General features: G+C 36.5%; 1 protein-coding gene across 1 annotated transcript in view; it reads left to right on the top strand.

Moving 5' to 3' along the window:
• Positions 1-14,987, top strand: part of MAN1A2 (mannosidase alpha class 1A member 2) — a 165,824-nt gene extending 150,837 nt beyond the window's left edge. Inside the window, exon 13 of the mRNA XM_060139225.1 lies at positions 9,059-14,987. Within this exon, the coding sequence (XP_059995208.1) occupies positions 9,059-9,191 (133 nt within the window). The 3' untranslated portion in view covers positions 9,192-14,987. The remainder of the gene's footprint in view (positions 1-9,058) is intronic.
• Positions 14,988-15,491: the final 504 nt, after the last annotated feature.

Genomic DNA, 15,491 nt, shown 5'->3' with positions numbered 1-15,491 from the left:
GTAGAGTACTCAGGAAAGTCCTGCCTCAGTAGAGGTGGATAATCTACAAAAATATCTAGCAACCAACAAGGTAAAATTCATAATGTCTGGCATCCACTCAAAGATACCATGTATGCAAAGAAGCAGGAGAACATGACCTATCATGAAAATAATCAGTTGAAACTAACTTTGAACTCACAGATGTTAGAATTAGCAGACAACATTAAAACAGTTATTATAACTATATTCTATACATTCAAAACGTTAAGTAGAGACATGGAAGATATAAAAACCCAAATAAAACTTCTAGAAATGAAAACTGCAGTGTCTGAATTGGAAAATAAATATACCAAATAGGATTAATAGCAGATTAGACATTGCAGAAGAAAAGATTACTGAACTAGAAAACATAGCAATAGAAATCCAAATGAAACAAAAAAAAAGAATCTTATAAAGATGAAAAGAGCATCAGTGAACTGTGTAACCACTGCACGTAGCTTAAAATATATGAAATTGGAGTCTCTGAAGGAGAGGACAGAAATATGGATGAAAAAAAAAATTGGCCACACTCTTTCCAAGCTTGATGTAAACACCATACTCACAGATCCAAGAAGCTGAATAAACTTCAAGGACAAGAAACGTGAAGAATACTTCCCCCAAGGCACGTTGTACTCAAATTGCTCAAAGATAGTGATAAAGAAAAAAATCTTAAAAGCAACCAGAGGGAAAACACAAGTTAGCCAAAAAGGAGCAAATATAAGAATGACATCAGAGTTCTCATTGGAAACAAGACTATTATCTCTCTGAACATAACTATAAAATAGTTAAACAAGTTTTTTTCAAATCAGATCTACAGCATATTAGTTAATACATCATGACCCAAATGGGTTTATTCCATGTATGGAGGCTTGATTTAACATTGGAAAAATCAATCAGTGAACTGTTAAAGAAAAACCATATGATCACCTCAATAGACAGAAAAATCATTTGACAAAATCCAACATCCATTCCTGGTAAAACTCTTAGCAAACAAAAAACAGAAAGGAACTTCCTTAACCTGAAAAAGGGCATATATGAAGAACATATATCTAGCATCACACTGAAAAACTAAAATCCTCCTAAGTTCCTCTAAGGTCAGAAACAAGACATGGATGTCTGTTCGCTTCACTTCTATTTAGCCTTGTATTGGAGGTTCTCCAGTGCAGCCATACAAGAAAAAGAAATAAAAGACATCCAGATTAGAAAGAAAGAAGTAAGCTACCTTTTTTTTTTTTTTGTAGAGGATAATTGTTCTCTATGAAAATCCTATGGAGTTTCTCAAAAATTAGTTACTAGAACTAATAAGTGAATTTAGCAGGGTTACAGGTAGAAGATTAATATATTAGAGTCAATTGTATATACTAGCAGTGAACAATCAGAAATTGAAACTGAAAAAATTGCCACTTATAAATATTGAAATATTTAGGGATAAATCTTGCCAAAACATATAAAAGACCTGTACACTGAAAACTAAAAATCATTGCTGAGAGAAATTAAAGACCTAAATAAATGGAGAGACTCACTTTATTTATGGTTCTGAGAATTCAGTATTGTTAATTCTCCCTCAATTGTTCTATAGTTACGCAATCCCGGTCAAAATCCCTGGAGGCTTTTTTGGGTAGAAATTAATAAGCTCTTTCTAAATTTCATATGAGAATGCTAAGAACCTGGAATGACCAAGTTTGAAAAAGAACAAAGTTGAAAGCCTAATACTATGTGATTTCAAGACTCATTATAAAGCTATCATAATCAAAACACTGTGGTATTGGTGTAATAGATAATAATAATTGATAGCCAAATATATGAAAAAAATGGGGGGAATTGATTTTTGACAAAGGTACAAAGAGATGCAATGCAATGCAATGCAATGAGAAAAGATAGGCTTTTTAACAAAAGGTGCTAGAATAATTGGATTTCTGTATGCATATACAAAAATCAACTCAAAATGGATTATAGACCTAAATTTAAAACCTAAAAATATACAACTTTTAATAGAAAACATAGGAGAAAATCTTTGTGACCTTTGGCTAGGCAAAAATTTCTTAGATATTATACCAAGCGTAATCCATAAAAGAACAAATTGATCAATTGGTCTAAAATTTAAAAACATAAGCTCTTTGGAACAAACGTATGGACACCAAGGGGGGAAAGCGGTGCGGGGGGGTGGTGGTGTGATGAATTGGGAGATTGGGATCGACATGTATACACTGATGTGTATAAAATTGATGACTAATAAGAAAATAAATAAACATTAAAAATATAAAAACATAAGCTCTTTGAGAAACATTTGAAAGGAAATGAAGTAAAATGATGAAAAGTCAAGTCACAGACTGGAATCTTTGCAAAGTATATATCTGGTAAAGGACTTGTTTCTAGGTTATATAATACTCAAAACTCAAGAATAAGATAATATACAACCAGTTTAAAACCAGGCAAAAGAGTTAACAGACACGTCACTTATATCTTCAAAGAAGAGGGAAGGATGACAAATAAGCTCATGAAAAAGTGCTCAACATCATTAGCATAAATTAAAGCTACAATGCAATACCACTACACACCTATTAGAATGTCAGAATTTACCCACATCTGAAGATGTCTCTTTAATTTCTGGAGTTTGGACTTTTTGTGTGGAGATACAATGCTTGGAGCATCTTATAATTCTGAGGAGGAAGTCAAGAAAATCATGGAGATTCTGATTACTGGGGAAAAGATTAGAAACAAAATCTCCTGCCTTTACAAATGTAGCAGAGAAAGAAAATATTTTTATTGTTGAATAAGCATTAAACCAGACTACAGTTTCCATCACAGGCAGATTGCAAAGACAGAAAGAAATCTTACCTTTCTATATAACCAGGCAGATATATCAGTTACATACATGTTCTGAAGATAAATGATAATTTATCCTTCTGTAAAAGTACAGTTGACCCTTTTTGTTTTCTTTTCTTTCTTTATTTTTTCTTTCTTTATTTTTGGCTGTGTTGGGTCTTTGTTGCTGCATGCGGGCTTTCTCTAGTTGCGGCAAACGGGCTACTCTTCACTGCAGTGCGTGGGCTACTCATTGTGGTGGCTTGTTGTGGAGCATGGGCTCTAGGCGCATAGGCTTCGGTAGTTATGGCTCAGGGGCTCTAGAGAACAGGCTCAGTAGTTGTTGCACACGGGCTTAGTTGTTCTGCAGCATGTGGGATCTTCCCAGACCAGGGCTCGAACCCGTGTCCCCTGCATTGGCAGGTGGATTCTTAACCACTGTGCCACTAGGGAAGCCCTACAGTTGACTCTTGAGCAACACAGGTTTGAACTGCAAGAGTTCACTTATACGTGGATATTTATCAATAGTAAATATTGGGCTGGCCAAAAAGTTCCTTCGGTTTTTAAGTAAAAATAAAAGACAGTTTTCATTTTCACCAAGAACTTTATTGAACAACGTATTCACTGTTTTGTTCCACTACCTTGTGCCATTTTTCAGGCAGCTTCATATTTCCATCTTTCCAAAACTTTTTATCTTTTTTTGAGCAAAGAACTATTCCAGGTGCCTTTTACAGTCTTCCAGGGAATGGAAAATTTTTTCATTAAGAGAAATTGTAAAGACCAAAATAAATGGACATTGGAAGGTGCAATGTCTGGTGAATATGACGGATGAATCAGAACTTCCCAGCCAAGCTGTAACAGTTTTTGCCTGGTCATCAAAGAAATATGCAGTCTTGGGTTATCATGATGGAAGATTATGCATTTTCTGTTGACTAATTCCAGATGCTTTTCATCAAGTGCTGCTTTCAGTTGGTCTAATTGGGAGCAGTACTTGTTGGAATTAATCGTTTGGTTTTCCGGAAGGAGCTCATAATAGAGCTCCCTTCCAATCCCACCATATACACAACATCACCTTCTTTGGATGAAGGCTGGCCTTTGGTGTGGTTGGTGGTGGTTCATTTCGCTTGTCCCACGATCTCTTCCATTCCACATTATTGTACACTATCCACTTTTCATCGCTCATCACAATTTGTTTTAAAAACGGAACATTTTCTTGATGTTTAAGTAGAGAATCAAATGTGGAAATGTAGTCACGAAGTGTTTTTTTGCTTAACTTATGTGGAACCCAGACGTCAAAGTGATTAACATAACGAAGCTGGTGTAAATGATTTTCAACACTTGATTTGGCTATTTTGAGTATGTTGGCTATCTTCTGCATGGTATAACGTTGATTGTTATATCTCAATTAATGTCTCGATTTGATCGCTATCAACTTCAACTGGTCTACCCAACCACGGAGCATCATCCAGCAAGAAATCTCCAACATGAAACTTCACAAACCGTTTTTGACATATTCAGTCAGTCACAGCACCTTCTCCATACACTGCACAAATCTTTTTCTGCATTTCAGTTGCGTTTTTACCTTTCTTGAAATGATAAAGCATATGCCGAAAATGTTGCTTTTTTCTTCAATCTTCAATATAAAAATGGCTACACAATATTCACCAATTTTGATGTTTTTTTTTAAATGCATGCTGATATGACAGCTGTCACAATACAATCTAACAAAATTGTTTTGAATGAAGTTAGACAACTAAGCGCTCCTAGAGCCATATTATGGAAAAATCTGAACAACCTTTTTGGCCAATCCAGTACTACAGTAGTACGCAGTCCGAGGCTGGTTGAATCCATGGATGTGGAGGAACTAGGAATACAGAGGACTCAGGGATACTGTACTCGAATTAACCCCCATTTAGTTTAGGGATCAGGGGTACTTTCTTGACAACACCATTTGCTATACCTAGTACCTTCTAAATTCACATGGTGATTAGGGTGGCCATCTGTGTTAATTGCCTTTATCCAGTGGAAAAGTAATACTTCTGTATTTATGACAAAGGGGTAATCAGAGCTTGGAGAAAGGTACCTAAGCTAACCTCCCACAGTGACAGAGAGATTGGGGTGCTATCTTCCTTGATGTTTATATTTCAAAGTCATGGTTCCCAGGCCTTTTAAGAAAAACATTCCTGGATTGTAAAGCTGGCAAGAGGTTTACAAAGCTTTTAAAAAGATTTTACATACATATCAAAGGGACTCAAGGCAGTGACCTAAGAATAGGGAAAAAGGGATAAGGTCTTTTGGCACCAGGAAAAATTTAATATTTTTTCATTAATCTTTAAAAACCCAGAGATCTGACAATGTTTTACTGCTGAATTAACCAACCTTTGCTACCATCTACCTCTGGGCTTTTTGTTATGTGAGATAACCCCAACTGTTTATGTATTGATAGTATAGGTATCCTCTATCCTATAGGAGAGTCATCCTAAATTATTTGACCCCTAAAGACAGAGGAAGATGAATTTTCCCCAGCCCCCTTATGTTTCACGACAAAGCCTAAACCATTGAAGCATACCAGAAATGTTCTGCCTCCTTCAGTTTATCTTTTAAAAAATGCATTTGAATCCACAGTACACCCACATTTGTTTCAATATTTTTTCTTCCCCACCAAAAAACAACTTTTAAGATTTGAGAAAAGATGTGGGGAAAGGCAGAGAGGGGCAGATCTTTTGGAGAGGTTAATAATTGTATATTTTAATGTATCATCTTTTAGAACATAATTTCCACTGAGTGTCTTTAATTCGATTTCTAACCAGTCTATTCTAAGACATCATTTAAACATTAGGAGTATAAATGAAATGGAAGGTTTAAGTAAATTATTTTTCAAGCAATCTGAGGTTTTATTATGAGTTACTTGTAGTAGTCCCTAATGCAAGCCTTTAGCATTGTAACATCTATCTGTAGTACCCTGGACACTGCCACTGCTAGTTGTGAAAAAGAATAGACAAGTCGGCAAGTCTCATTTGGTAAACATAAAGGATTAAATAAAGAACATATTAGCTTGGTAGTTGGTTCTTTTAGCCTTACCATTTCTCCATAGATACTTAAATGTTTCTCCTCAGATTTTGTTGACTGTTCTTTCTGTAAAACTTTCCTATTTGGTGGTTACCGCCAACACTTATGTTGAGATGACTTCTGGCACCATCACCTCCTCTGAATGTCTTGTCTTTGTAGATAAGAGAAAGATAAAAGAGATGTATGTGAGCGGCATTTAAAAATAGCTCTAAAAAGTCAGCAAGACATCCAGTAAAACTGAAGTACTAAATAGCACCTTTTTATATACTTACAGGCCTTTGTCAATGCCATTTGTCATCTATTATCTCTAACTTTGAACTATAGTTTTAAAAAATCCTTATTAGGGCTTCCCTAGTGGCGCAGTGGTTGAGAGTCCGCCTGCCGATGCAGGGGACACGGGTTCGTGCCCCGGTCCGGGAAGATCCCACATGCCGCAGAACGGCTGGGCCTGTGAGCCATGGCTGCTGAGCCTGCGCATCCGGAGCCTGTGCTCCGCAGCGGGAGAGGCCACAGCAGTGAGAGGCCCGTGTACCGCAAAAACAAAACAAAACACTAAAAAAAAAAATCCTTATTAGAGGAAAAAACATCTAGTAGTCTGATAGCTAATTTAGATTAGACTTTCCTCAACTTTTGCAGCAAAGATCACACTTCTCCAATTGTTCTATTTTTAAAATCCAAGTTAAAAATCTTAAATTTAAGTCAGTAGTAGTGTACCATGTCCTTGACATGAATTGTTTAGCTATATTACTGTACTTTTAAACATTTGTTATAAATTTTAAATATATCTGTATATCTATAGTCTAGCCTCTGCTCCCTAGGGATTATTTGACTTTCCAAGAAGTAGTTAGTCTTATTCCAAACCCCTACTTAAGGTCCAGAGGTGTCCTAAGGAGGGTAGACATGGAAATTGTATTAGCTTTCTAGGGCTGCCATAACAAATTACCACAAACTTGGTGGCATTACAGAAATTCTATTCTCTCACATCTCTGGAGGCCAGAAGTCTGAAATCATTTTCTTCCGAAGGTGTTCCTTGGGTGATGGGAGCTTAACTTCAGTCTTCGCCTCTGCCTTCACATGACTTTCGTCCCTACATGTCTCTGGGTCCAAATCTCTCTCTCCTTTCTCTTGTAAAGGTAGAAGTCGTTGGATTTAGGGCCCATCCTAAACCCAGGATGATTTCCTCTTGAGATCCTTGACTAATTATATCCCCAAAGACCCTATTTCCAAATAAAGACACATTCTGAGGCTCCAGATGGACATGAATTGGGGGGCATGGGGACTGTTCAACCCACTACAGTAGTATTAAGATTATTTTTTAAATGATTGTTTAAAAATAATAATACCCCTTTCTGTTATCTAAAACTTCCACAATCACTATCTTATTGATTTTTATAACTTGTGTGTTTATGTGAGGTACTTCTATAGCATCCCCAATGGAAAGGAATCATTTTGCAGGAAACTGCATTTTCTCTCTATTCCTTCACTTACTCCTCTCCCAAGTAGTGAGAAGATTAGAATGAGCCTGATACATTTGCCCACATTTAACCAAGAGACATGGAACTGCACAGAACATAGCTCTCCTGGACATACTTGTGCCCAGAACACAAAGGGCTTGTGCTTCTGATCTCCATTCAGTAAGCTGACCCAGCAGAGTCTCTTGCTATGTCCATCCAAGTCTTTTTTCAGTTCTACCTTCTCTGCCTGTAACCTGGTGAGTAAATCAGTCAAGCAGATCTCAAGGTCTAGGATCAAAGTGAAATTAGAAGCACTGTCACTCTCCATTCTAGCTTTATCAGTTATAAAGTTGATAAGCAACCCTCCTTTACCCCAGTGCTGTGTTTTTACTCTGTCATCCAGAACTATAACAGTAAGCAGAAAAGATATTAATGTGCCTATTTTTAAAGTAAGTTTAGCTAGAATATTGTAAAGGGATTCTTCACCAAAGCCTAGTAAGGCCCAGCGATTGCTAAGATCAAGAGTTAGAACCCAGATTTCCTGACTCTGTATAGCTGTTTCTTTAAGCTTACTTTGATGACCCCCTAATAGAATTCAGATTAGAATTTGCCCAATTATAGTATATAATATTCTTACCTATAGTGGTAAGAATCATTTTGTAAACTATCATTTTTAATTTCTAAGTTACCACTGTGGCCTGCAGTGTTTATGGAAAGGTATAAACATATGCCTTCATATAAACAATGCTATTACCTATTGGACTTCTCTGGTGGTACAGTGGTTAAGAATTTGCCTGCCAATGTGGGGGACATGGGTTTGGGCCCTGGCCCGGGGAGATCCCGTATGCCACAGAGCAACTGAGCCTGCGCTCTAGAGCCCGCAAGCCACAACTACTGGAGCCCGCATGCCCTAGAGCCCATGCGCTGCAACTACTGAGCACACGTGCTGCAACTACTGAAGCCTGCACACCTAGAGCCCGTACTCCACAAAAAGAGAAGCCACTGCAATGAGAAGCCCACATACTGCAACAAAGAGCAGCCCCCGCTCGCCACAACCAGAGAAAGCCCACGCACAGCAACGAAGACCCAATGCAGCCAAAATATCCCCGAAAAAACAAAGCTATTACCTATTAAGAGAGACTAATTATTAAACCTCCTGTAAATCCATAATGTTTCTGAAACCTTTATTTAAATTTGCAGTACCTGCTCTAAGAACTGCAAAAACTAATGTATTAGGAGTATGTGAAAGTCCTTGCTGCGTCCAAATAATGTGCTTTACTTGTTCCTTCTGTGTTTCTTAATAAATATAGATTAATTAATTTCTAGTTATACTATGAGGTCTCCAAGCTGCCAAAACATATGATTGATATTATATCTGAGTTTTAAAAGAAGGTCTCTAAAAAATTGTGAATTGGTTTGTTTTATGCCATTTTACAGTTTGTTGTTTTATATGTTTCAGGCAGGTATATGGGATTTGCTTTTTAACTGCCTTATTTCAGAGGTCTAGTTGTTCATCTTACTGGATTTTCTTATGCACTCTTCTGGAATATTTTGTGTTTCTAATCATTTGAATGGATGAGGTTCATTTTCTGGTGTATTTTTCATCAAACCTGCTCAAAATAGGTCATGGGTGTCCTCTGCCATTATAACTGAGATCACTTGATCTTCTTGTTGAATTCTAATTGAAACTCATTTTCCCCTTTTATTTTCAGATACTTGTATCTTCTGTTCTCCAGTGATGACCTTTTACCTTTAGACCACTGGGTATTTAATACAGAGGCTCACCCTCTGCCTGTGTTACATTTAGCCAACACCACACTTTCAAGAAACCCTGCTGTTCGATGAAAGCAGCTGCAGAAAGACCATTCTCACCTGTGTTTTGTTTACATGGACCACTACAGAAATTAGTCTGGAGAGGGGCCTTTTGAAAACCTGGACCTCTTAAGTCAACATGGCAGGGTGAAACGTGACTCTTCCCTGCAAGACTTTTCAACTTGTAGATGTTTCAACTTTGAAATGATTCCATTTTATACCTGACCAAAACATATTCTGGTGTGTGTAGGACAGAGACCTGATGTGCTTTGATTCTTAACAAGATGGTCACTTGAGAAATTATGCCTGTTACTGCTTATTGCTTTTAGAATCCTGGAATCTGGAGGCTAGATTTCCTGAGAATAAGCCAAGAATGTGGAGCACCTTGCAGGAGCTGGAGATGGCCTTTGGAACCAATTATATATTTGTTTCCTCCCAAAGTGGAGCAGCTCTCAAGTCAAAATATTTACACATTGTTTATCCCTTTTTTCTCCATTTTTAATAACGGAATGAATTAAAATAAATAGGAACAAAAGAACGGTGTAACTGCATCAGCAGCAAGAAGACTCAAAAAGGAAACAGAATACTATCCCTGTCCGAATTTTCAAGTTTCGTATTAGATGACCAGACTGGCAGCCATTTCAAATCTCAGTCTATCTATTCCATTGAAATTCCTTGGTTAAATTTCTTTTCTCTGGAGGCATGATCTCACAAAGAATACTCTTCAAGTCTTTGTCTCCATTATAGAATCATTGAAACTGCTCTTTATCATAACCACTACTTACGAACCTGGGTTTGGGATTTTGTGCATGTTGTTCAGTCTAGTGTTGGTAGCATGACAAAAAGTGGGGACAATGCCGCAGTTTGTTGCCTTGAAACCTGTCCTAAGAGAAAGCCTTGGTTTTGTTGGTAGGAGATTATTTTTCCAAAGCAGCAAATCTACCAAGTAAATTTTATCTACTTTAACCTCATTACAAACTTAGTAGAATCCCTCCATTTACAACTCTCTTTATGGGGCTTGGCAAAATTCACTGTACTGTCATTGCAGCTCTGAATTTACCTTGAGGAGGCAAATTACTTTTACAATTTACTAAATCAAAAACAAAATATAGTGAAACTTCCTTAACTATTTTTGGGACAGGGGATCCTTTATTATCCCATTAGACGAGGGAGCTTTTCACAAATATTTTATGTAAAAAATAAAATTCAACTTTTTTTTCTCCAAGGGTATTTACAGAAATTCAAACAATCAGAATAGCTTCAAAATAATTTTTAGTGATTAAATGTGGTATAATTAATTATATTACACTAAACATGGGATATATCTAAGGGGCTTTCTCTTACCATCAGTAGATTTTGCAATGATATTTCTTTTTAAAGAAATTATGATTTCTCTGTATTGGGAGGGGAAGAACTTAAATTTTATCAAGAACTGTAAGATAAATATCTGACTTAATAACTTTTCTGTCCCTTGAATTTATGTCACAGTGCAAGACACTTTTTCTTCCTTACCTTTAATACAGACAGCTTCCATTGACAGTAATAGTTGGGAGTAGTATTATTAGTCTAGTATTTACTCTGAATTTGAAGATTTCATGAAACAGTGTGCAGGAAGCCCACCTTAGAGTTCTGAAGGCTTATTTTCTTATTTTGTTTACTCTTTCACTAGCATGTGGTAGATTTAAATTGGAAAAGATTTAATAAATTAATATAATTAAATATGTTTTAAGGGTGATCATCTTATATCACACATAGTCAAGCACTCCTCACAGTTCAGCAAATGATCCATAAATGATAACCACCTCAAGATTTTCAGTATACATAGAAAGTAAGGATGTAGAGCCAGTTGCATTATTTAAATCTTTAGGAGAGTTAAATTTTATACATATTTTGAGACTATAATACCTTTTACTAGTTGAAAAATTAAAATTTTTAAATGAAAAGTGTAGATGACTAACTTTAGAAGAGAAAGGGGAAAGTATTTGGTTCTCAAAACATGTTAGCTTTCCTCCTGAAAACAGCAGAAGCCCACTTATGGGTCACTAAAAAGAATGAAAAACTTGACTTGGCAAAAGACCCAGAACAGCTGTAGAGATGGCAGTGAACCCTCCCTCACTTCGTTTAGAAGAATGCTGAGTAAAGGGGCCTTCTTGGTTCCCCAAGAACTTCTCAAGGAATGAAAAGACAGAACCCCCGCCCCAAGTGCTCTGTTTGTGTTTCTCGGATGACTGGAGCTCGGGAGAAGGCAGAGAAGTGTACAGGCATGGCCAGTTCTGGTACAAGCAAAAAGCTTGAGGGAGACAAAGGAAGAGTCTTCTTCATCATCTCCTTACCTTCCTTGTGAGAAGACTAGCGCTTACGAGTGTGCTTCCTTTTTTTGTTGTTTTTTCTTCTCTGAATACCAAAGGCAATTAAATTTAAGTCAGCTACATATGACCTGCCAGTGTCATGTTTTATTTTTGTTATAGATTAAAAAAATTATTTTCTCCAAGATCCATCCTTATTCCATAGTATCCCATATTCTGCTAGTTTCCAAGAACATACTTTACTTTGTTCTGTCCTTTACAGTCCTTTGCATTTTGTAGACCTTATTACTCAGGTTAAATACTCATTACATTTATAAGACCTTCTGCAGAGAGCCCAGAACTGCTCCTTTCCAGGTGCCTCCTCAAAAGCAGACACATTACTTCGTGCCTTTGGCACAGATGTGCAGAGTAGATAGATCATTTGGTATATAAGAAAAAAGAATAGAGATGCTGAACACCCCCTCTACCTTCTATATTTATTTTTCTTTTAGAATTTTAGGATCATACTTTTTGGTTCAAACCAGTATAAGGTTGTTAAAACCAAGAGAATGTGGTCCCAATCAAAAAGAAGTCTTGGTGCAGAAAAGTAAGTACCCAGTCACAGGGTTCTTACTTTCTCGTGGGTTGCACAGATATGCTCTTTTATGTCTCTCTGACACCAACTTATTCTTGTCTTTGAGCAGATGTTTATATGTAAAAGCAAAACCTGGATATTGAAGGAATATATTCCGTCTGTGGAATATTGACCCTGATTCTCTATGATGTCCTCTAGGACAACCCAGGGCTTCACTTGGTAGATTTTAACCAAGCAGTTTAAAATTTGATCATTAACTTCTCATCTCCATTCTCCATTGCCAAAGTCTTTGTCAAAACTACAAATTTGTTGCTAAAAGGTTGTGCTCGCCATTCTCATCATGGAGTTTCTCCTTAGGCCTGGATTTCTTTGAATGAATGAGTGAGTGAATGAGAGGGTGAGTGAATAAACACAGGGTACCTAATATGTGCCAAGCGTTGTGCTAGCTACTTTCAAGTATTAGAACTTTTTGTGATTCCAGTGGCATTTTCTGTATAAGAGTTGTTCATACCATTTTAAGTGTTTTCCAGTATGATTCATGTTACAAAATCCTTAATTTTGTATTTCATTTAAATTAAATAAGGAAAGAAATGGTTTATAATATATTTTAAACAATGTATTACTATAAAATACTAACAGCTATAATTGTAGTTAATAAGTCTCTTGGAAAATGTCAAAGAAATACTTGATTTCTGATGCAACTTTAACTAAAATATCTACTTTAGAAATAAAAACATTCTTATTTTGCTATTATCACTTTAATTACATAATTAAAAGTTAATGTTTTATAGAAATGCTGATTATTTTATATTCAAAAATTTTGTCACATAATTCATGGGTAAAATTTGCAGTTGTGAATTGTTCATGCTCTGCTATGGTTCCTAGTAATGGTCCCATGCTGTTACATATAAAGAAAAATATACTGAAATATTTCTGAGTTGCTAATAACAGTTCCTAGTAATGGTATCTTGAGTTCTTATTTTTCTTTAGGTTTCCTTACCCTCAAATTGGCTAGCTCATATCTTATCCACTCTTTACGTAGATACATACCTAAATACAGTTGTACACAGAGATTTTTAATACTGTCTCTGTCTGCTAATTAACAAACACGGTTGTTAACGTGTTTTTGGCTGCACAAATTCTAAGCAGAATATTTGAGGAACCAAATATGATCTGGAGATATTTTAATGCACTTACTTGGTTCAGGAACATTGGTGAAGATGATTTTTTGTTCCTTCAGCTCATTCAGATCACACTCTGTGATCTATAATGGATCAGCAAGCTTCCTCCAGAGGGCTAGATGATAAATATTTTAGGCTTTGTGAGCCATGCAGTCTCTATCTTTACTACTCAGTTCTGCTGTTGAACTGTGAAAACAAGTATAGACAATATATAAAGGAAGGGGTGTGGCTGTGTTCCAATAAAACTTTATTTACAAAAACATGGAGGGCTAGATTTGGCCTCTGGATCATAGTTGTTAACCCTTGATCCCAATTTAAATTTGTATAAGACCCTATAATCTTTGACCTGCATCTTTTATCTGTGTTTTGAGTACATAATTCATTTTTAGAGCAAAAAAAAGATGTGTGTATGTATGATTGTATGTATTTGTGTAACCTAAAGCTATATATTTTGTTGTCTTGAAAACAGCTATACTGTACTGGAGTCTGTTCAGGTTTCAATATGGTACAACTATCTTGAAAGAGGCATTTTTTTGTTCATGGGGTATGCTATCAGTCCTTATTCCTGCCTTGTCATTTAATGCCACAATTTCAGAGTCTCTGTGTAAAAGGAAAGGTCTCTGTGGTGTCAAAATAGTATATTTGCTCCAAGTTCTGCCGGCTCATTGATCTTTGGACCAACGACTCTGGATTGCTGGAGCTGCAAAAATTCCTCCACTTGAATACTCGTAGAGTCCTATGACAAGAATATGATAGAATTTCTGACCTTTGTGCTAAAGAAACCAATCTCTTGGAAAAATTTTAAGCAACAGGAGAAATGGGTTATGTGCCTCAGTTGCCATTTGGCAACCACTATTTTTTAGAGTGCAGAAAGGTACTGCCCTCATTACCTCTACAACAGCCTAAATCTGAGGAGTGCAGAGAAAAGATGGATCCAAAAGAAGAGTTCCCCGTCCTCCTCTTGCACTCGCCTCAAATTCTTTTCAAGTCAATAGCATTATTTCAGAATGTCAGCGTGCATCATATTTAAATTAAAGCATCCTCAGCCTTAGCCTTTTCACTGTTTAACAACTAATCCATTTTAAACTTTGAGCACAGTAGAACTCATGAAATTACACGACACCATATTGCTAGTATGTATGTATGTACGTTGCAATGCACCAGTCATCCTGAGAACAGCTTTTTCACGAAGAAGTTTATCAAATATTTCACTGTATTTGGAAATTCTAGAGGAGGGGAAGCCTGTACTCAGAGTGATAGGGGAGCACATGTTATAAATGAGCTACCTTTCTAGGTCCAGCATACTATACAGATGGCTTCAGCTCAGTGTGAACGTTAAGTGTGAGTACACAAACACACCCACATACATACATGTTAATGTGCAGAGGATTTTAAACAATTTGGATGCTACAGAATTCTGCAGATTGCATACCAGAAAACTCCATGGAGATAAGCTCAGCTCTTCTTGGGAAAAGTTATTTTTTAGAAAACTTAGAAATTAGTTTTTGTTTGGATTAACTGAATAAAGCATCCCCAATTTTAATACTGGATTTGGAAGTTGAAATGCCGTTCCTCAGTCTTACTGGTCTCAAATTCAGTGGTATAATTTTTCCCTAAACTAATAAGAGGGGCAAGTATAACCTCCTAAATCGGTACCCACTGGCCGCTCCTGAACTGATTTCCAGTTATGTCCTCCATATGTAATTTTTATAAATTAAAGGTAATATTGTATATTAAAGATTAAATAAAGATGTTCTTTAAGTGAAAAGTCTGTTTAGCTTTCATTTGTACCCAGGATGACAATACAGTTCAATCTTCCTATTTTCAGAACAACTTTGGCTTTTACAGTAACTGGTAATCTTCAGTCTCCCACGTTCAGAGAGTATTTCTTTTGGTTCAGCTAATCTTCACATTCCTTGATGTTATAGAAAGATGAAGAGATTACTTAAAGGGTAATTTTCATGCCATCTAATTTTAAGAAAACAAACTGTAGGCCTGTGCAACAATCTTATAGTATGACTGTGCCTGTTATGTCCAAGACCTAGTCTAATACAACCTCTGAGACCATCAAGCTTAAAAATTGCCTTGGGACTTCCCTGGTAGCACAGTGGATAGGACTCCGCACTCCCAATGCAGGAGGGGACCCAGGTTCGATCCCTGGTCAGGGAACTAGATCCCACGTGCATGCTGCAATTAAGAGTTCACATAGAGATACGGGAACATATGTATATGTATAACTGATTCACTTTGTTATAAAGCAGAAACTAACACA

The sequence above is a fragment of the Lagenorhynchus albirostris genome, chromosome 2 (assembly GCF_949774975.1).
Source record: "Lagenorhynchus albirostris chromosome 2, mLagAlb1.1, whole genome shotgun sequence".
Classification (NCBI taxonomy): domain Eukaryota; kingdom Metazoa; phylum Chordata; class Mammalia; order Artiodactyla; family Delphinidae; genus Lagenorhynchus; species Lagenorhynchus albirostris.
This window is presented reverse-complemented; position numbering and strand designations above follow the sequence as displayed.